Here is a 21732-nt window from a genome sequence, read left to right as displayed (position 1 = left end):
CTTTGTAAGACACTGTAATTTAAAGTTGTAGTGAGAATATGCTATAAGATGTGTGGGGATTTTTCATGAGAAACAAATTGAAGATACTACTACATACTTATTAGAATGGCTGCGGCTAAAAAAAAATACTGGTAATACCAGTATACTGACGAGAATATGGAGCACTTTGTAAGTACATCATTTACTAAAGTAAAGCCCATTCTACCTGGAATATCTAGAGTGGTTACTGTTTTGCTGACTAAATGCTGCTCTCGTATAAGAATATATTATCTTCATTTTACAAATGTAGATTTGGAGACATTAAAGTTTCAAAGTAGAGACAAAGATATGGTAGGACTGTGATGTCAGTACTCATAATCATTCTGTATCTCCAGAGTTTCTACTGCTTTCGGCAGAGGAGCTTTGCTTCCTGCAAACTAGAAGAGTGCCTGGGTCCTCGGCATTGCCCTTTGAGCACCACAATATAAGCACTGGGTGGGTTGTGCATAAAAGAAGGAAAGATACTCATTTACCTCTGGGCAAATAGTAACAGAGTTACAAAAATAAATACAGGTGGATTGTTTTAAGATGGAATATTGAATGGGGTCACAAATTATTTCTTGCCCAAAACAAAGATATCAATGAGGATAATTTAGAAAAGGAGACAACTACCAGGAGTAATAACTACCTTTGATAATATCACAGAGAGTTTGGGAATAAATGGTGGTTCAGGTGATTTTCTGGTAGTTAAGCAAACAGATTACAAGCTAAGCAACCAGCGATCTATGTAGAGCTGGGAATTACAATAGGCAATATGATAGAAAAGAGTTCAGCTGGAGGCACTGATGAAATGGACAATAGGGACATTTGCAAAACTCAACACATACAACAGAGTGCTAGGGAAACCAAGGTGTGCCGAAGTAAATGCTCTACCAGGTCTCATTTACCACTTTATAATGAAATAAAATCCAAAAGTGACATTGTATGAATGGGTTTTGCAGATTGAGCTCAAATGAAATTTGAGTTTCTATATGCATTTTACATATTTAATGTGTTTTATTTTGTTTTTCTGCTAAATTAACATGTCAGTATCATATTGTGAGAAAAGTTTTTGTCCCTTACAAAGTTTTTCTCATGAATATAAAACCTGAAGGAATCCCTTTAAAAAATATGCTTGAAATGGTATAAAGATTTCTGGAGAAATATATATTTTCCACTATAATTTTGTGAAATCATATTATACTCTCTTAAACAAGAAACTTGAATTAAAAACATAAATTATTAAAACTCATTAGGTTTAGGACTTCCCTGGTAGTCCAGTGGTTAAGACTCCATGCTTCCACTGCAGGGAGCACAGGTTGAATCCCTGGACAGGGAACTAATATCCCACATGTCACGTGGCATGGCCAAAAAATAAAATAAAAATAGTAAAAAAAAAAAAAAAACTCATTAGGTTTACATTTTAGCAGCATTCATCAATAGTGATTTTTTTAACCAATGTACTTTATTCCTACATCTACTTCGATAAAGGTGAGTTTAATCCTATTTTATAAAAAGAAAAATAAAGTTCTAAAGATGTTAGACTTTTAGTCAACTTGTACGAGGATAGTATGTCAATGTGAAAATTCTAAATTTTCCGTTTTTATATTGTACTTATTTTTCTCATAAGAACCTAAAATTAAGTTCACTTTTTAATATCCTCATTGGTTGTACATATTAGTAATAGAAATATTTTAAAATTTCTTTATACTCAATACTTATTAAAGACCTGTTTTTATTAAGTACTTGAATATGATGATTTGAGGAAATAAATGGAAATATACTAATAGCAATTTGAAATAGCGCTATTTTTGGCTCTTTGCTATCTGTGGATAGCAAATGCTTTATTTTGTTTTCACTTTAAAACAAATGTTAGAAAATTTAATCTAATACCTGCTTTCAAAATATGCTCACAGGCTGTTTTATATTTTTTAAATCATTTGTCTGCAGATCTAGTTATTTTGGGTAAAAAATATGCAATATAAGCAGCATGGTTTAGATGTGCTCACATTTGAGGCTATGAGAATACAAACTGTATGTGTTGATAGATTTATTCATAAATCTCTTTATTGGTGATAACTCTGATAATAGATAAAAATAACTGCAACAAAAAAATTGCATTCTTTTAAAAATGGATATTTGATTTTACAGAATACAGTACGTAGAATACAATGTGAATTGTACCTCCATCTCTGAGCTTAATGGTAAAATTAGAAATGCGTTAAAGAGAGTGAGAAACCTAAAAGTAAAATAATTCCATATATTTAAAAATTAAAAATCATCTTTATAAGAAATTCAGGAGTCAAAAAAATGAGACATACGTAAAACTAAACAGCAATGAAAATATGAGATATTAAAACTTCAGGATGAATCTAATCAGCAGTTTAGAGGAAAATTTACAACCTTAAATGCAGGTATTTAAAATGAAATTTTTTGAAAGATTGAAAATTATTGACATAATCATTCATATATAAATTCAAGAAAGATAAACAGGAAAAAAGATATAAAGATAGAAGTAAACAATGAGGCAAAAAAGAATAAAATTTTAAAAGTAGCAAAGTTTTTTGAAAAAATGATCTAATTTTTGTCAAATTGAGCAAAAACAACAGAAACAAATAAGCTAAGAGAAAATGCGCAGATAACAATAACTTCTTTTAACATCTTTATTGGAGTATAATTGCTTTACAATGGTGTGTTAGTTTCTGCTGTGTAACAAAGTGAATCAACTGTACGTATACATATATCCCCATATCCTCTCCCTCTTGCATCTCCCTCCCACCCTCTCTATCCCACCCCCTCTATCCCACCCCCCTAGGTAGACACAAAGCACCAAGCTGATCTCCCTGTGCTACATGGCTGCTTCCCACTAGCTATCTATTTTACATTTGGTAGTGTATATATGTCCATGCCACTCTCACTTCGTCCCAGCTTACCCTTCCCCCCCCCCACCCCGTGTCCTCAAGTCCATTCTCTGAGTCTGCGTCTTTATTCCTGTCCTGCCCCTAGGTTCTTCAGAACCATTTTTTTTTTTTTTTAGATTCCATATATATGTGTTAGCATACAGTATTTGTTTTACTCTTTCTAACTCACTATTATTCAGCCGTAAAAAGAAACAAAATTATTTGTAGTCAGGTAGATGGACCTAGAGACTGTCATACAGAGTGAAGTAAAACAATAACATCTTATATTTCACATGTATTAACTCATTTAATTTTCACACACCTAACAGATTAGAGAGTATTACTATTCTCAATTTACTGTTGCCCAGGGTCACAGATCTGACAAGGTCACACACAAGTCAGGAATTAACTTGGGGCAGTGTGTCTCTAGGGTCTTTTTGCTTAACAGCTATGTTGCACTTCATCACTATATAAAATGCTTTTGCTTCCAGAGACTTATATAAGACAATAGTATGAAGCAATTCATGCCAATGAATTTGAAAAATTGAACAAAATGGACTCGTAGCTAGTAATATATCTTTCATAATTCTGACTTTCATAAAGAGAGGTTTTTTGGTTTTTTTTTTTTTTTTGTGGTACGCGGGCCTCTCACTGTTGTGGCCTCTCCCGTTGCGGAGCACAAGCTCCGGACGCACAGGCTCAGCAGCCATGGCTCACGGGCCCAGCTGGGGCGCGCAGGCTCAGCAGCCATGGCTCACTGGCCCAGCCGCTCCGCGGCATGTGGGATCTTCCTGGACCGGGGCACGAACCCGTGTCTCCTGTATCGGTAGGCGGACTCTCAACCACTGCGCCACCAGGGAAGCCCAAAGAGAGGTTTTTCTAAACAATTCCGTTTTTTCCCTTTTCCCGTCCTTCCTTCGCTTTCTCTAGGCAAGTAGGGATGATTTGATAGATAAATAAACGGTACATTGTCAATTCAGTTCCTCCCGATTCCTCTGGGGAACTGGCCTGGTGAGAGAGCTCGTGCCCGCCTCTTCTTAGCAGTGTGGGTCGCAGTAGGGGTCTGTCCTCTGGGCTCAGCAGGGCCAGCCTCAGTGGATACACTGACTTCTTTTCGCATTTCAATAATAGTAAATGTGTTGTTGTTTCCCTCCTCAACCTAATCTTCAAAATCAGCTTCATCAGTAGTAAAGGTGATAGTTGGCTTTCCGTCTGCCTTTATCTCTTGTTTTATCTTTTAATTTCATAAGAACATGAAGGAGTGGGATAGGAGAGAGGAATGTTATGTGTTGTTCTCCTCAAATATCAGTATTTGGTGCTTGGGAAGATAGAAGGAAGCAGAGTTTTGCAGCAGAAAGATAACCTGTAGAGATGAGATTTTGGCAGTCAGAACATGTGGCTTTTAAGCCAATGGGAACATTGTTCTATTATAAGCCTTTTGACCTTGGCAGTTTGCTGCAGCCTATGTTGTAGAGTGTAGCTGCTTTACCATGTGTGTGGGTAGATTTAACATCAAACTTTAGGCTTATGGGATTTTCACCCTGGGTCACTGAAGCTTATGGCTGATGGTAAATTATGATAAGGAACTGGATATGTACTCCTCTTTTCTAGCCCCTTCCTTTTTTTTTTTTTTTTTTTCTGTACGTGGGCCTCTCACTGTTGTGGCCTCTCCCGTTGCGGAGCACAGGCTCCGGACGCACAGGCTCAGCGGCCATGGCTCACGGGCCCAGCCGCTCCGCAGCATGTGGGATCTTCCCAGACTGGGGCACGAACCCGTGTCCCCTGCATCGGCAGGCAGACTCTCAACCACTGCACCACCAGGGAAGCCCTAAGCTGCATTTTTTTAAACTAAATTTTATCAATAAAATAAAGGTGATAATTTTATCTCCCATTTCTCCATTCATTTATTTGATGTATCAGTTCATTCAGAACTCATGTATAGAAGACAACTGATTTGTATTGGTCACTTCTATTGCAGGAAGGGGGACCCCTTCCAGGGCCCGGGAGTGGGCTCTTGTCTAACACTCAGAAATGAATTGTCTGAGGAGACACACATACCGTCAAAGCAAAAAACTGTATTGGGAAGGGGCCCCCAGGTGGAGAGCAGCAGGGCAAGGGAACACAGAACTGCTCTGCCACATGCCTCGCTGTCTCAGGATTTATGGTAATGAGCTTAGTTTCCGGGTTGTCTCTGGCCAATCATCTTGCTTGGCCCATATGTGGTCCCACTCAGGGTCCTCCCTTGTGGCGCACACATCTCTCAGCCAAGATGGATTCTAATGTGAGGGTTTCCTGGGAGGTTGGGAGGATGTATTGTCTCCTCCCTCCTCCTTTTGGCCCCTCCTGAATTCTCCTGGTTAGTTTTCAGAGGCAACACCGTGTTCCTTATTGGGACTTCCTGCTGTGAGACAACTCATGCAAGTGGTTATCATCGTGTCTGGCCAACGCGGGCAGCTTCAGTTCCCTATCACTTTGAACTCCAAAATCTGGTGTATAAGCTGAACTCTTGAGATAAGGCCAAGGAGTAAAATTGGAAGTTAATAGAAGTATATGCTAACCGAAGCTTCTGGCAAGGGAGGAAACTTTAGACTTTGGTGATACCTTTATAAAGGTAGGACATGTGGAATTTCCTTCCTGGTGAGACTCTTCAGTATATGGCAATTTTTTTCCCACTTGGATTTGTATACCTGTAGCCCTCAGCAAAGGCACCAGCCTCAGCAATACAGGCTGTTTGGCTACGCCCAGGCCTCAGGGCATAGGTAGCTACAGCTTGACATTGGGGCACAGCTTCTCCCAAGCAGAAAGAGCTGTAATGAGCACTACAGTGTAAAAGAAAGCTCATCTTTTGGACTTAGTAAAAGCTTGCTTTGAGCCAAAGGAATCTGTGATAAAAATTATTTTCTGTTTTACTATGTGACTTATTCAAGTCTGCAAGGAATTTATTAGTGTCAGATGTCAGCAGGCACTATAGATTAGCTGTCCTAAGTCCTTTCCCTATTCTGTTTTTTTCTGACCTGTCTTTATGGACTGATTCCTGTATTTTGTCCACGGTCTCTAGTGTCACTTGCCACCAAAAGTCATCAGATTAGTTTTGGATGTGTTAAGCTATAAAACTCTAAGCATTTCAGAAATCCAACCTACAGCTTTCCTCATAAAAAAGGATTTTATTAATATACAAATGAAAAAGAAGAATGGGGCTCCTTATAGTGAAGAAAGTATAACTTAATGACACAATTAAATTATCACAAACCCTAAGGTAGAAGAAACAATGAACAAGACTTGTGCATGTAATGGTCTGCCTTCTAGAATCAAGTTTACCCAGGAAATCAAGGAGAAACTGGAATGGTTACCACTGAAACAGGAGCAGTGGAAGAATGCAAATAAGGTAAACTGATTAAATTGGAGAAAGATAGACTTCTTTAGATAAATGTCTGATGAGATAAAGTTGGGATAATAAAATCTCGAAGGACAATATAGACTGACATAAAAAGGAAACTTATACCTACCAGTTTTAATTTCTCTAGATGAATTTTCAGTATAGTGGCAATTGGTTGTTTTTAGTTTGGAAGTTGTGCTTTGTACCCAGTGAAATCTGAAGAAGAAAGAGGTGTAATCTCAGAAAGTGAATTGGGATGACTCTTTTAGGAGACTATCATAGTCTCTAATTAGAGTGATGTAGAAACTATCACTTAAAAAATTAGGACAGATAAATGATATGGTTGCATAAAATCTGAACAGATTTGAGAAAAGTTGAGGAAGATCAGAATAAAGTACTCAAAGAATTACTGGGCCTATTTCAAAGTGTCACAGATATTCTGGGAATGATGCTATTATTTGAACTTATGCTCAAGGTATTTATGATTTTTGTTCTTTGGATTTTGAAAGAAGATACAACAAAAATGAACCATATTAAATGTACCTGGAATGAGATAACAGGGCAAGACCTAGCTGGGCGAGATGTTGGTTTGATGGGAGCACATCTACTGAATATATTTATTCATTATTCAACTTAGTAAAGTGTAGATGGGTAATATTTGGACAGTAAATGCTTTTGCCTCTCCCTTAGCTCAATGGTTTCCTATCTCTCACCTTTAGACAATCAATAAAACAAAATCTAGAGATGTATTGAAAAGTAAACATCTAGGTAAGACATCAAATGCGAAAAATAGAAAGCGTTCATATCCTGAAACCAGTGCTTGCCCTACCTGTATTAGAAAAAGTAACATTTAAGAAGCAGATAAACGTAAAGTGTAAGAATGTTGGCTAACACATTCGTTAGAGGCATATCTCAAAACCACAGAAAAAGATATGGCAGATATGCAAAGCCTGGCGTATTTGAAAGCTGAGGAAAGACAATATCTTTAGAAGTGCACAGCGGTGGTGTTGGTCCTCCTGTGCCCTTGGTGCACTGGCTTCAGAAGTATCAAATGCTATTTTATTTCAGGAATCCTGCTGAAACATGTGGGGATGAGAGAGAAATCATTTCTCGTAAGATGAGGATGGCAAGAGGCATTATAAACAGAGGAAGAAACATAACTTTGTCACTAGCTAGATGCCACACTCAACTAAGCAAACTTCTTGAATATGATGAATTGAAAAGAAAGACACCTCAAGTGAAGCCTGAGTGAAGCCTGGTGATGAGAGATGGCAATAATGCAAATTTCTACCATTGCAGAAAGTAATACCTCAATTACAAGAGACAAGAAGCATAAGCTAATGTTCCTTGCAAGTAGGGTAAATAAGCCACTTGTAAACATCTCTCTCAATTGAATTTAATATCTTAGTAAGTGAATTCTGGAAGTTACATAGATTCTAGGAGTCTACTGAAGCTGACACTCAGTTCAAACTCCCTTCCCTCAAACATCATTGGCTTACTGCTACTACCTTAGGCAATGCTAAATACTGGTTTCAGGGTACATAATTTTGCTGGACTAATTGCTTTAAGGGATATGTATTGATTGTTTTCTAAACTTGGTGATAGTGGTTTCAATATTGTGAAAATCTTGTGTATCCTGTAAATCCTCTAGGCTCTCTGAAAGTGAGGTACCTCAGAAACTTGGCATTAAACTAATTCTCCTCAAGACAAGAAAGAATTTCCATGAAAGACACCCCAGGCTGCAGCTTCTCAAGTATCTTGTGCTACACCTAGGTATTAAGAGCTGAACTGAAAGAATTTACAAAATTTTAATACTATTTTAATACAAAAATTTTAATACTCAACAAGCAAGTGAAGTCGATTTTGGATTTTAATGCTTTTGAACTTAAGTTTGCAAGGAATTTTAGTATTTGGACTCTAATTTTTCCAATGAAACTTTGTAATTGGAGAAAGTACGTTTGTATTCAATTTTTTGACCCCTCAACTATTGGCATTTTATTACTAGAATGTTTTAATATTATCATTTGATTTCCTTGAAGAACCATATTGGATACATTGAAAAACCTGACAATTTGGAATGGAGAATAGATTCAGTAGTAAATTTTCAGCTTTCTGGTCAGAGTAACCTGGAGGTTAGCTTAAACAGTTTGTTCATTTCAACGACCCATATTCTACAGTGTTCCAAGGGTGTATTCTGCACTGTACACTAAAGACTTCATGTGGATCCACCAAAGCTTAGTAGATTATATTCACAGAGTGTCTCTGTGAAGGTGGATGATAAAATTGCCATTATACAGACTGGATCTTCAACCCTTAAGGGATGGCCATGCCCCAGGTTGCCTATAGACTTCATGGTTAAACTTATAGGCTTAAGCAAACAAGTTAAAGAAAACATTCTAAGGTTCTAGAACTATTAGAGAAGTTTAAAAGTCATATTTCAGATTAGACTGTAATAAATCAAAGGTCTTTGCTGTAATATTCGGAAGAAACCACTAAAAGAATATTGCACAAGAATGTATGTATGACTAATGTGAAATGAAAATCAATTTGAAGTCAACATTGCTAAGAGAGCTGGCTAAAATGGAGCCAGGAGGCTATTGAGGAAGTATGACTTATGCACATGTCAACCTGGATGGAATCTGACTTTTTGACCACTTATTGTCCTAATGAAGGCATCCAAAACATCTGCCAGAAATTCAAGCTATTTATTGGACACTTACCCTAAAACAACCCATGACAGCCATCCCTTAAGGACAAACATTTCCTTTCTTGTGTCAGCGTACAGCCTCATGGCTTTTGCTTTTTTTAAGTCCCTGACTATTTCTCTTCCCCAGAACACTCTTTCAGTTTTACCCAAATCTGTGTCTCCAAAATTGCAATTCTTAGGACCCCAAATAAACTATTTTCTTGTTTGCTGCCTTCTGCATTTTTTTTTGGTTGACACAACTAACTAATAGAAATATGTATACAAAAATGCAAGAAATTAAAAAGAGGAGCTTTAAACAGATTGATCAAACAGAAACAAAAAGATAACATGGTGCGATAAAACAAAGTATGTGAATAATAATATGACATGTAAAGGATTTAGTATAAGAAAAATACTAATATTGCCAAACTGTACTACCAAACAAGCCAATTACATATTTCTTACTAGAGGCACATATTTTATACAAGAATACAGAAAGCTTGACAACAAGAAGAAAGATAGAAGAAGATGTACTATGCATATAGTACCTTAACCAAATAGAGTTCATATAGCTATTTTATTATCACACTAGGCTTTAAAACAAGTTGAATTACTAAAGATAAAGGACTTTTTGTAATGGTAATGGAGTCCCAATAACTTAGCTTCAAAATAGACAAAGCAAAAATTGACAAAACTAAGAGAAATAGACACACGTATAATTGTATATGCAGACCTTAACATATCTCTCTCATTAGCCAACAGAAGATGCAAAAAAAAAAATCAGTAAAAATATAAAAGATCTGAAGGAAACAATGAACAAACCTGACCAAATGGAAATTTATAGAACAATGCATTTAACTGTCACCAAATACAAATTCAAGTATAGATGGAGCACTAACTTAAATTATCATATGCTAGTTAATAAAGACAGCCATTAATAAATACCAAAGGATTGAAATGATTCAGAGAATGCTTTCTGAACACAGTAGAACTAAGCTAGATTTAAATGACAGAAGAAACTAGAAAATTCTCAGCTACCTAGATATTAAATAAAGCACTTCTAAGTAATCTGTGGATCAATGATATACATTTCCACAAATGTATTTTCTAGTGTACTTGTGTAAATATATAGATGTAAGAATATCTTTATTTCTCTTTCTGTCTACCTGTCCTAGAGAAATTCTAATATATGTGCAAAAAAGTTTGAAAGATGTTATAAGAAAATTTATGTAATTGAAAAAGAATAAAAAATAACTTTCATCTAAAGTAAAATATATAAATACATTTTAAGATGTATAATCAATATTACATAGTGGAACTTATTCAATAACATGATGGGCAACCCCAAAGACATTCCAGCTGTTGGTATACATACTAATAATTTGTCCTTCTGATAACTGGCATGCTCTGGTGAGAGTATCGTTCTCTGCTTGTTGAGTTGTTTTAGCTAGTGTGAGATTTACCCTCTCAAGTACTTCATACTGAGCAGTAATAGCATAGCCAGCTTGGAAATTCCCTTTTTTATTTTTACAGTATGACCCATCAACAAACTAAAAAATTAATAAACAGAAAGCTCAGTTGAAAGAGTTGGGAGACCAGAAGGGGGAGCTCTCACACCCTTCAAAGGTAGCAAAGCCCATCAGGAAGAAGGATTCACTCCTCTTCTTTCCCCGCAAGGACTCAGCCAATAAAAAGCCAAGGGCCTGTTTACTACAGCTCTCCCAACTTTTCTTTCGTCTGTATAAAAGTGTTCTCTTTTCCTTGTGTGGGGACTTGCACACGGCTCATCATAGTCAAATAAAATCTATATATGGAACAATCATTCCCTTCCATGAAATTCTCCCTGATATACTACCCCAGGGCTAAAAACCAGGTCACTGGTCACAAACCTGAATAGAGAAAGTTAATCCTCACAATCTCCTCTCCAGAAATCAGAGCACTGTCAGTGTGGCTGCTACACAAACAGGAATGGGAGTAAATTCTCTGAAGAATTTGAAATTCCCCAGAACAAAAATCCATAATGTAAAGAACACTCCTCCGCCTACCCCCACCCACCCCCCCAAAAAAACACAAAAACAACCCAATGACATTACACTGACTATCACAACTCCAGTTATGGAGTGGTAAGGATTTTAGCAGTAATCTCCAGGTGCTTGACCCTCAACCTTGTGTACAAAGCTACATCAAGAGAGTGATGCTGAGAATAGCAATAAAAAGTAGAAGAAAGAGTTAGTGTGACTTTGAGTCCTGATCAATATAGGCACCATGTCTTATCAAAGTGAATAAATATTTTTTATTTCTTTTTTTTTCTTTTCTTTTTTATTTTGGTGACAAGTCACATCTCATATATATTTTGTGTCCAAAACTTCATGAATGGTCTCTTGAGCTCTGGGTATTATTTTAATACAGTATCATTGAAAAATGTAGCCACAATCATTTTAACTCAGTTATTCACAGTTATGGTAAGCTGTTAAAACAATGAACAATTTGTAATACTCTCTGTGTTTTACTTTCTTCATCTGTAATATGGTGATAATAATAGTACCTTAGGATTGTGACAATTCAATGACATGATTTATGCAAAGTGCATAGTGCTGTGCTGACACATACGAAGAACTCCGTGAATATCAAGCATTCATGTCATTGTTTATTATTGGTATTTTATGTATTATTAATCATTCAATTAATCATGCAATTATTTCCTGAACAATTATGTTTGTCAACTTAATTTAAATTTTGGAAATATATACTATTACATGAAGTGATAAATGGCAAAGATCACCCTCTCAATTTTTCATCTTTAAAATGTTTATTTTTCAGGAATAATATGTTATCTTTTATGTTTTGAACGATACCTTGTAAAATGAGGGTGTTCATTCCTAATATTAATAATATAACATTAATAAATAATGATATTGTGATATAAATGTTCTCTGGGGTTCATTGTTAAAGTAAAATAGAAATGTCAGCAAACCGAAGCTCACTCAATTTATGGACTCCCTTGTTTTATTGTATTATCTTTCTCGTATCTGAGTCAATTGTTTCTTTTTTAGAAACCTTTCTGCTTTATTGGTTCTGATAAATGAATTAAATTATTGTGACAGACTTGAATGTTACCACTGGATATCTCTACCATTATCCAAATACAGCTCTTTTCCTTAAAGATTTCTCTAAATAATTTCTGTTGACAACATATACAAGTGCAATTTGAACTGCAATCTTTTCACTGTTCTCTTAGTAAATGAATAATTTGAAAAAAGGTGGCTAATACCTGACATTGAATAATATTTGTAGTTTGTAGCAACTATTAGGTACTTGCAGATATCTTGGATTTTTTCTACATATAAACTTAAAGAGGCATCTGACAACATCAGGAAAAAAGTCATATTGAAATACTCATTTTTTTTAATGGTCATCCCAAACATTTGTGTTTTAACCAGCACATAAGTTTTGCTCTGTTTCCATCCTGGAATATTTATCTCTCTGGTAAATTGTAACACGGGCACAGAATGACAAGGATATGTGTGTGTGTGTTCATTTCCGTGATACCAAAATAACAATATTGATAGTAGTATTTGATTAAAAATTACGCAGCATATACAAATAAAAATCAGCTGAAACTAAATATATAACATAATTCAAAGACCTGTATATAATATATTACAAAGCAAATATGAAATATAAATGTATATGATTATATACTCTACAATGCACAGATACCTACATATAAAATATAGTATAAATCAAATACAGAAAATTATAAATATATTATAAAATATCAATTACAATATAAATTAATGAATATGTGCAATTCAAATATAACATTTTATTATAGTAGCATATTAGTAGCATATAAATTCCCAAAATAAGCAATATAAAATGAAAAATTAATATAACATGTAAATTGAAAATGAAATATTATCTTTAAACAAGTGAATTTTAAAAAACTGTGCATTCAGGTTGCCATGGTTGAGCTGAAGTATCTTTTTGAGCATTTTTTCCCCCCAGCTGGTTGAAAAGTCCCTTTATGGCCCCATGGCATAATGTTGCTAAATTTAGTATGAGCCCCCTGCAGGCCAAAACCCTGGAGCTCAGCAATCTTACAGTTTCTGCCTCTTGAGTAGCTAGTAGCATAGGCATGTGACATTATACCCAGTCATTCATGGTATAAGCGTAAGAGAGAGGATATTTTCCTTTACAACCACCATTGAATTTTAAGAGATGATTTCCGGTAGCATCAGGTCCTTGTTTGCTGAGCACTATCTTGAACTTTGGCAAATAAGATTGAAGGTGGAAGCTGGGGCAACGCTGAAGGTCTTGGCATAATAACTGGGGAGGGGGAAATTCAGAATTAAGGAACTAGGAAGCCCTGAGGCTAGTGCCTGTGGACAGAAGGCAGAATAGAGCAGTGCCTGTTAGAGATGATAGTGGGGAAGAAAGAGACAGAAGAACAGATATGTTGGCTTAATGCTTTAAAGTAGTTTGCTTTAGTGTGCGCTCAGGGCAAACAAGTGACTAGAGTCGAGAAACATGACATATGAATTACCTGGTCAAGTTCTAGGTTTACAACATTAGAACTGGATTTTCATATCGATGCCATTTTACATTCTTATCAGTGAAGTGCCGAGTTCATGCCTCTCTCTATTGGGCATAGTATCATGGAAAGCTCTTTGTAAATCAAATTATTTAGAATTTTGTCTCAATTCTGGACATACTATTCTCTCTAAAATTTTTTGGTAAACTTTGAGCTTCGAAGATAAAATTTCCTCAGTCTTTTGGAGCTGATTTGACTTAGTATTTGGGTGCTGCTTTGAGCCAAAATACCTTGTTTCAAGTTTTGAAATAGCTAGTTATGTTATCAGCTCCTTAAATCTCAGAAAGTGAAATAATTCAGATGAACACTCCTTTAGGTATACAACATGACCAAAATAAAAAGGAATCAATTATCATATTGATGGTTGCTTAAAGTGGTAGTGTTTATAATTCTATCATTCTCAACATTTATTAGTTGTTTTTGTTGTTGTTGCTATTATTTTTACAAGCTGTTCCATTTTTATCTTTTATATTCCCTACCCAGACTGAAAAAGAAATGCACTTGATCTTGGCTATTTATACGTTTTTTAAAAACAAACATTTTTTTCCAGTAAACATAACTTTCCAAGAGTAAATAAATATATAAATATAATAAGTCACTTTGTGACGGAAACTTACTAGTGGATGGTATTTTAAAAGAAATTGAACCTCTTTCTTTTCCCTTTTTCTGTCTAAACACTGTAGGCCATCTGCGTAAGAAGATGCCAGCTCATGGTGTCAGAGCAGAGTGCAGTGAAGAGGGGGCTTCTTGCAGGTGGGTTGCTTGGAACAAGGTATTAGACTCTAAGAAGAATGAGGAAGGCATCTATCTATGGGGGTGGGGTGGGGTGCTGGGTGGAGGGCAGCAGTATGGATCAGCACACTGGCTATATTGAAGCTCTATACTTTTTTCTAAGGGAGAATAAGCACAGAAGGAGCTTTTCTAGTTTAGTATCCTGAACTATAGAAATAAAATAAATAAAAATATTGCTTATGACAAGCATGCATTATTTGTGGAGTGAATCATATTGTTTATTTACACCTAGGATAAATATTTATTCTCTACCTCTAAATACATATTTACTTAAATGCATACTTACTGATCACCTACCAAGTTTTGGGTACTTTATATGGGATTGTTTTCTTTAATTATTACAGCAACCTTTTTTAAAATTCCCATTTTACAAATGACAAATGTGGGATATAGAGAGATTAAAACTTGAACTCTGTTCTCAAAGAGATTCTTAAGGGAGGCAGATACATAGCATTTGGTACCATACTTTTCAAAGTGCATTAGGTCGATTTCTACAATGTCATATGGAAGGCATATTCAACCCTGCAATGATTTTCAAACATATTTCTTTAAGCAATACAAGTTTCTTCAAAAGAAGTGTCTGGGTAAGCACCATAAGTAAATCAAATAAAAGACCTGCTCTGGTTGAAGTCCAGAGGTTCTCAATCCTGGTCACATATTAGATCTGTCTGGGAGGTGGTAAATGCCTTGGCTCACTGACCTTCTGAGGGTGGAGCCCAGTCATCAGTACATCTTAAACATTGCCCAGATGATTTTACTGTACATCCAGTGATCAGTTGCACTGTAGTAGTTGAAGAGGGAGCACGCTAGTCTGACTGCTGTGTCAGGAGTGCAGAGGATGACTGAGGGAGCAATGCTAGAGGATGGGAAAGCAGGTGACACTAGTGTGACAGCCCTAGACATGGAGGCCAATGCTAATGAAATTCTCAAACAGAGGTTTAATTTATGAAACCTATATACTTTCTATGTAATCCATAAACATATTGGGTATAATACAACCTCCTGACATATGAAAATCACAGACAGATTCTAAGTGTGTGTGTTTAAGAATCTGGAAGTAAAAGACATCTTTGAATGTGTAACAATGCAGAGAAAATCAAGATCAACAAATTAATTGAAATGCTTTTCTAGTACTAAATGAATATAAGAAAACTGATAGGTAAATTGTCATGAAATATTCTTTACTTTCTGTTTGAAAGCTCTGAATGTCTAATGGAGTTCTCCGCTATGTCAAAGAATTTGAATGTAGTGTCTTGTTAAATGTTTCCTAAACAGAAGTTAGATAAAGGAGGATAAATAATGAGTAAAGAGCCTGGCTTTTATAACAAATAATCATAGTGTGGAATAAGATACGAATACCTCCCAGCAAGAACTGTATTATTGAAATTTGGGGGGATAATTTTCAAAAGTCTAGGAAAATATCATTTAGAAGTATGAACAATAAAAATGGCTATAACTATATTATTCTCAATTAGCCTATGTTTTATCAAACTTTGATTTTGTTTGTGGTTATATATATTCATTAATCATTTTCCCACAAGATGATAAAAAATTATATCCTAAGTCATGATACATTAAAGATTAAAAGAATAAATTTTAGAGTAAGATAAACCTGGATTTGAATTGTGAATTGTGGCTCTGCCATTTGGAAGTTGTGTACTTTTGAAATGGTATTTGATATTACTGAGCCCAGTTTTCTCATCTGTAAAATAATGTTAAACATAGTACTTACGTCACAGGGTTGTTGCAGAGATTGAATTAGCTGACACACATGAAGTGTCTAAAATAGTGGCTAAAATATAGTCTTCTTCAATAAATTTTATGCTATTATTATGTACTAATTTAACATGGAGCAAGGGACTTCATGGGATAAAATATACTCTAAAACAACTAGAATGTTCTAACTGAGTCAATAAAGTAAAATAAATAGAAATCACGACTCTCTGTTCAGTGATCATATAAGGTCTGGAGACAGAATTTATTCCACATACCTTTTATTTTACTTGAATCTTTAGAGAATTATAAAAAATTGGTGACCACTATTAGGACAAAGTTAGAAAGTACCCTAGAACCTATAAAGTTTGAGGAATTTGGTCTCTAAATGTAAAGCAGCAAACATTCTAAATATCTTTGGGGAACCAAACTCCCCTGAATCCTTTTCACCAAATTCATATATACTAAGTACGTCGTACTTTTTGTCTAGCTACTTCTAATTTTGATATTTGCATGTTGCCACGATAACTTTGTTTTGTTTGTGTATAATTAGCACTGTATTAGATATTGTTTAAAATGGTAAACAAATTAGATGTGGTCTTTTCCCTCATGGGCTTATAGGATAATAGTTAAAAATAAACATTAAAAGAAAGGAAAAGCACTGGCTGACAAAAATAAGTGTGGCTAACCTATATTAGCCAGCCAAAACTGTTGTTTGTCTTTTCCCTGCTGTCAGTTGGAAAGATGAAAGAACCAAGGAGGACCTTTATGAGTACAAAATACTCAAACCCATCTGAAAATCTGACACGAAGGATTCTGATCAACCACATTCCAGAAGGGAACTCATGATTGGAAAGCTCACCCAAAGGTCTGAAAAAAACACTGTTCTTCCTACAGTTCAGCGCTCATTTAAGTAAATGCTATGGTATAGATCCACTCAACTTACGTAGAATCAGCCTAATCAGTTTTGATGCATAGGTGCTGTGAACCTGCATTTTGGTGAGACTTACCAATGATTCAGTTAAACAAGAAAGGTCCTCATGGGTATTAGGGAAAATGGTAGGAAAGAGATTAGAGACCAAATAATTTCTCTGTTAGAAAAGTTTGGGAAATTGATCACCCCTTAAATTCAGTTTGGAAGTTTAATGTCAAGGTGGTATCAAAGGAAAATTATACTGGACAAAGTTAAACAGCCAAGGAAGACTTTATTCAAGACTACTGCAATAGGGTGGCAGGGCCAGAGCTCAGTCTGAACTCAACTCCACTGAAATAAGGTCAGGATAGATTCTAAGAGATGGGGTGGGGGGATCATAGGCCATCTATGTTTGCTAATTGGCCTTACCCAATGGAAAAGTAAACATTCTCATATCTGCATAATAAGAAGTGGGGAAAGGTACCCACATAAATTAAGCTCCTACTCTTCCAGAAACTGGGAGAAGGAAGCTTATTGATTACATTTCAAAAGGATGGCCCTCAGGGACATGAGAAAGACAGTCCTGGGTTGTAAAACTGACAAGAGGATTTTGCAACGCTTCATATTTCAAAAGCGTAGAGACAGAATTTGCAATTACAGATTTTCTAAAGTAAATGCTCTAAGAAAAAGGAGGTCAGGGGCTTAGAGGCAGAAAGAAGCCTGTCTAAAGTTTGGATAACCTGAGGGAAACATTAAGGCCCTCTTGTTTAGTAGGCGATGATAGACAGAACTTTTAATAGCAAAAGAATCTCCCTCTGAAAGGATCCTACAAGGAGACTATCTTAAAACCTATAGAAATTTTGTGAAGTCAGAGATTTTGTGATTATGGTTTAGAACTTAATTAGGTCACCTTTAAAGAGTTCTAAATTATCAGAACTTTAAACTTCATTATCTCACCTCAAAGACTAGTTTTTTTTTCCCTCACAAACAAAAAAAAAAGGGACATTCAAAATGACTTTCACTTCAATGAAAGGAATTCTAAAAAATATGTCCTATTTAAAAAACCCTATGTGAACTTATGAATTTAAAATATTATTTTATCATGTCACAGTTCATCATATTTCAAAAAGGACTTTTTGTTTTATCCAATAATCTAACAGGGAATTTGCTAAATAAGGAAAATATATACTATGCAATTTAGGTATCAAAACTGAGCTCTACAATACCCTTTGCAAACACTTCCAAAAAGGTACCATCAGAAATGATTCTTATCCCTAGGTGTGCAATTGAACCACATTTGGAGCTTTTAGAAAACACAAATGCTAGCCTGACCTAATAGACCTTCAGTATGAAAATTTCTAAAAATGAGGTCTATTGTTTTAAAAAATGCTTTTAATTATGGTCTGCAGACTAGCATCTCCTGGGAGCTCCTGAGAAACGAATCTTGGGTTTTGCAACATCGGCTGAATTGGAGTCTGTGTTTTGACAAAAACTTGGCTGTTGATATGCACATGAAGTCTAAGAAGCACTGTTTTATAGGAGACTTTGCTGCATAGCCAGGGTGAGAGCCACTCACCAGGTTAAGAAGAAATAGCCTCCGGCACTGTCAAAGCAGCTTCTCAACAAATAGGGATCCTAAGCGTTCAGCTTTGCTTTCTATGTAAGACACATCTTTGGAGAAAAATTTTAGCACAGGATTTTGGACCTATAAAAACACCAAAGGGAAAATACAGAGAAAGATGGTGGGATATTCATATTAATATCTGGCAACTTAATTTAAAATTTCAAGAATCTTAAATAAAGATTTCTTTGCAGAGAGGGAGATGAAGGGAACAATCCACCAGACTGGGAATTGGACTCTCCAATGACTCACTGATTAACTTTGGCCTGGGGCAAGCTACCTGTTCAATTTCTCCAAGTGTACACTCCGATAATAAGGGCTATTATTACTTCTTTTAACAGCTACTTAAAAGCAAATTAGGAAACCTTAAAGTGACTTCTGCTCCTCTGGGGAGAAAACTTTATTAAATTAGTAGTAGATAGAAATAACATTTATTAGTTCACCATATTTTTCTCAGGCTAACAAGAACACTTTGTGTTTAGTCTCTTTCCCTGTTTATATGCAGCAGTGTCTGTGGATGTGTATAAATATCTTGGAATGTAAAGTAAAAGAAGATAAAATTTTGCTCAATGATGATTATTTCAAAATTATTGCTATATTTACTTTTCTGAGATCTATTTTTGAACATCCCAATTGAAATGTTATATTATTTGTCTGACTATGTACTTATAGCAGGTCAGTAGAAGCAATTGTCAAAGAAAGTATCAAAAAATTTTTAAATTCAAAGAACAAAAATTTCCCTTTGTTTTTTATTGAGAGATGTAGGGAGCTGCAAAGTGTGATGTTCCTAGTCTTAGGGTGAAAAAAAAAGCCAAACAAATACCAAATTCATAATCTTTCTTGAGTCCATTGAAGTGCTAACATTGTACAGCAACAAACTGACCCCAAATCCAAGGAGAAACAGGCAAGAAGAGAAAAGATTGGAGCACTAGCTTGGACAAGACAACATAGTCAGACACTCCATAGTAGGAGTTCAGCTACAGTACTTGACACACTGAATGGTGTGCTGGTGAGAGAGGTGAACATCTGGGAGCTACAGATATAAGGGATATCCTCATCCTTTTCAGGTTTTTTTCCTACAAACTTCACTGGTGCTCACACACACAAAAAATGGGAGAATTCTTAGAAAGTCTCCTTCATGGTGCAGAACAGGAAGAGGGGGCAATAGCAGCTGAGATACTTATCCCATCTCCCTTACTGAATGAAAGCTTAATCTGCTGGGAGGACAACAAACACTGTTGCCATTAGGGCACTGGTGGAAATTCCCTGCAGGTGAGGGAAAAGAGGAGGGAAAAAAACCCCTTCTGTCCCTTGTGGAAGGTCAGCAGAGATATAGTGTCTGTCAAAGACTGAGGCTTTATTCAAACATAGAATACTCCTACCCCATCCCCTACCAGGCCAACAGGCATAGCATAAAAGCAATATCTCAAGGGCAGCAGGAGGGATGAACAGGCAGAGTACAGAGAAGTTTTAAGGAAGTGAAAATACTCTGTATGATAGTATAATAATGGATATATGTCATTATATACTTGTCCAAACCCATAGAATGTGCAACATCAAGAGTGGACCCTAAGGTGAACTCTGGACTTCGAGTGATTATGAGGTGTCAATGTAGGTTTATCCTTGGTAACAAACATACCATTCCGGTAAGTGATGTTGATAATGGGGGATGCTAGGCTTGCATATGTGAAATCTCTTTATATTCCTCTCAGTTTTGCTGTGAGCTTACAACTGTTCTCAAAAATAAAATATTGGGCTTCCCTGGTGGCGCAGTGGTTGAGAATCTGCCTGCCAATGCAGGGGACACGGGTTCGAACCCTGGTCTGGGAAGATCCCACATGTTCTGGAGCAACTAGACCCGTGAGCCACAACTACTGAGCCTGCGCGTCTGGAGCCTGTGCTCCTCAACAAGAGAGGCTGCAACAGTGAGAGGCCCGCGCACCGCGATGAAGAGTGGCCCCCACTCGCCGCAACTAGAGAAAGCCCTCACACAGAAATGAAGACCCAACACAGACAAAAATAAGAAATAAATAAATAAAAATTTTAAAAAAATAAATAAAATAAAATATTAAATTTAAAAAGGAGTTCTGCTAGAGACAGACCACCTCTGAGATGCAGTGCAAAGAAAAGACCTAAAACTAACAAGGGAACAGAGAACAAAAAATAAAAATAAAAACAAAATGAAACCAAATAAAAACCTCTGAAAAACTAGTCCCTACTCTAAGTGCAAAGTAATTATTTAGAGGAAATTGAAGCCTGTGGTGCACTAAGGTAACCATAGCAACAACAAAAAACCCAAACCCAGCCCAACTCTTAATTAGAGTCAATCAAATCTGTTCAGTAAAGGCCTTGATGAAAGAAAGGTATGCCCATTTCCAGGTATAAAGCTACTTACCTCAGTCTTTACTATACTACACAAGAAGTCCAGCTTTCAACAACAACAAAAACTAGAAAGCATATGAAAACATGAGCTAAAGCGACATCCTTCCAAGAGACAACACAATCATGACATAAAAGTTGGAGCTATATAACAGGAAAAATAATAATTGTGAATAATAGTTTAACAGTTTTCATGGAAAAGGTAGACAGCATACATGATTAAATGGCTGATTTCAGCAAAGAGATGGAAACTATAAGAAAGAATCCAATGGAAATGTTAGAAATGAACAGTACAGTAACAAAGAGGAAGAATTCCTTTGATGACCTCATCAGTAGACTCAATGTAGTGGAAGAAAGAATTGGAGAACATCAAGATAGATCAATAGGAATTATGCAAACTAAAACACACACACACACACACACACACACACACACACAATCTGGGTTTCTACTGGTTACAGAATTTTATTTTATCTTTGTTACGTTAAAGTCTGAGTGGTTTTGACATCAGTCTTAGAGGCAAGTCCTTTGGCAAGAATCCATTGCTGATGGTTGACTTTCAGGGGCCTGCTTATCAAAATCATTGATGAGGAAGATTTAAAGCCAGTTCTAGTGATTACTAATTAGCATGGCTATAGAAAATTATGGGGACTTGATTTATAAATTCTTAATTCTCTGTATGATTCTAATTACTGACTTGGCCTAAGATTAAATGAAAAGCCAACATACTTGCAGCTGTT

General features: G+C 35.9%; 1 protein-coding gene across 1 annotated transcript in view; it reads left to right on the top strand.

The window, feature by feature from the left end:
• LOC307195133 (uncharacterized protein) overlaps positions 1-21732 on the top strand; it is a 60322-nt gene that overhangs the window by 14487 nt on the left and 24103 nt on the right. The window contains exon 3 of the mRNA XM_079938950.1: positions 14258-14327. Coding sequence (XP_079795076.1) covers positions 14285-14327 — 43 coding nt within the window. The 5' untranslated portion in view covers positions 14258-14284. The remainder of the gene's footprint in view (positions 1-14257; positions 14328-21732) is intronic.

Source organism: Stenella coeruleoalba, assembly GCF_951394435.1.
Source record: "Stenella coeruleoalba genome assembly, chromosome: 12".
NCBI lineage: Eukaryota > Metazoa > Chordata > Mammalia > Artiodactyla > Delphinidae > Stenella > Stenella coeruleoalba.
This window is presented reverse-complemented; position numbering and strand designations above follow the sequence as displayed.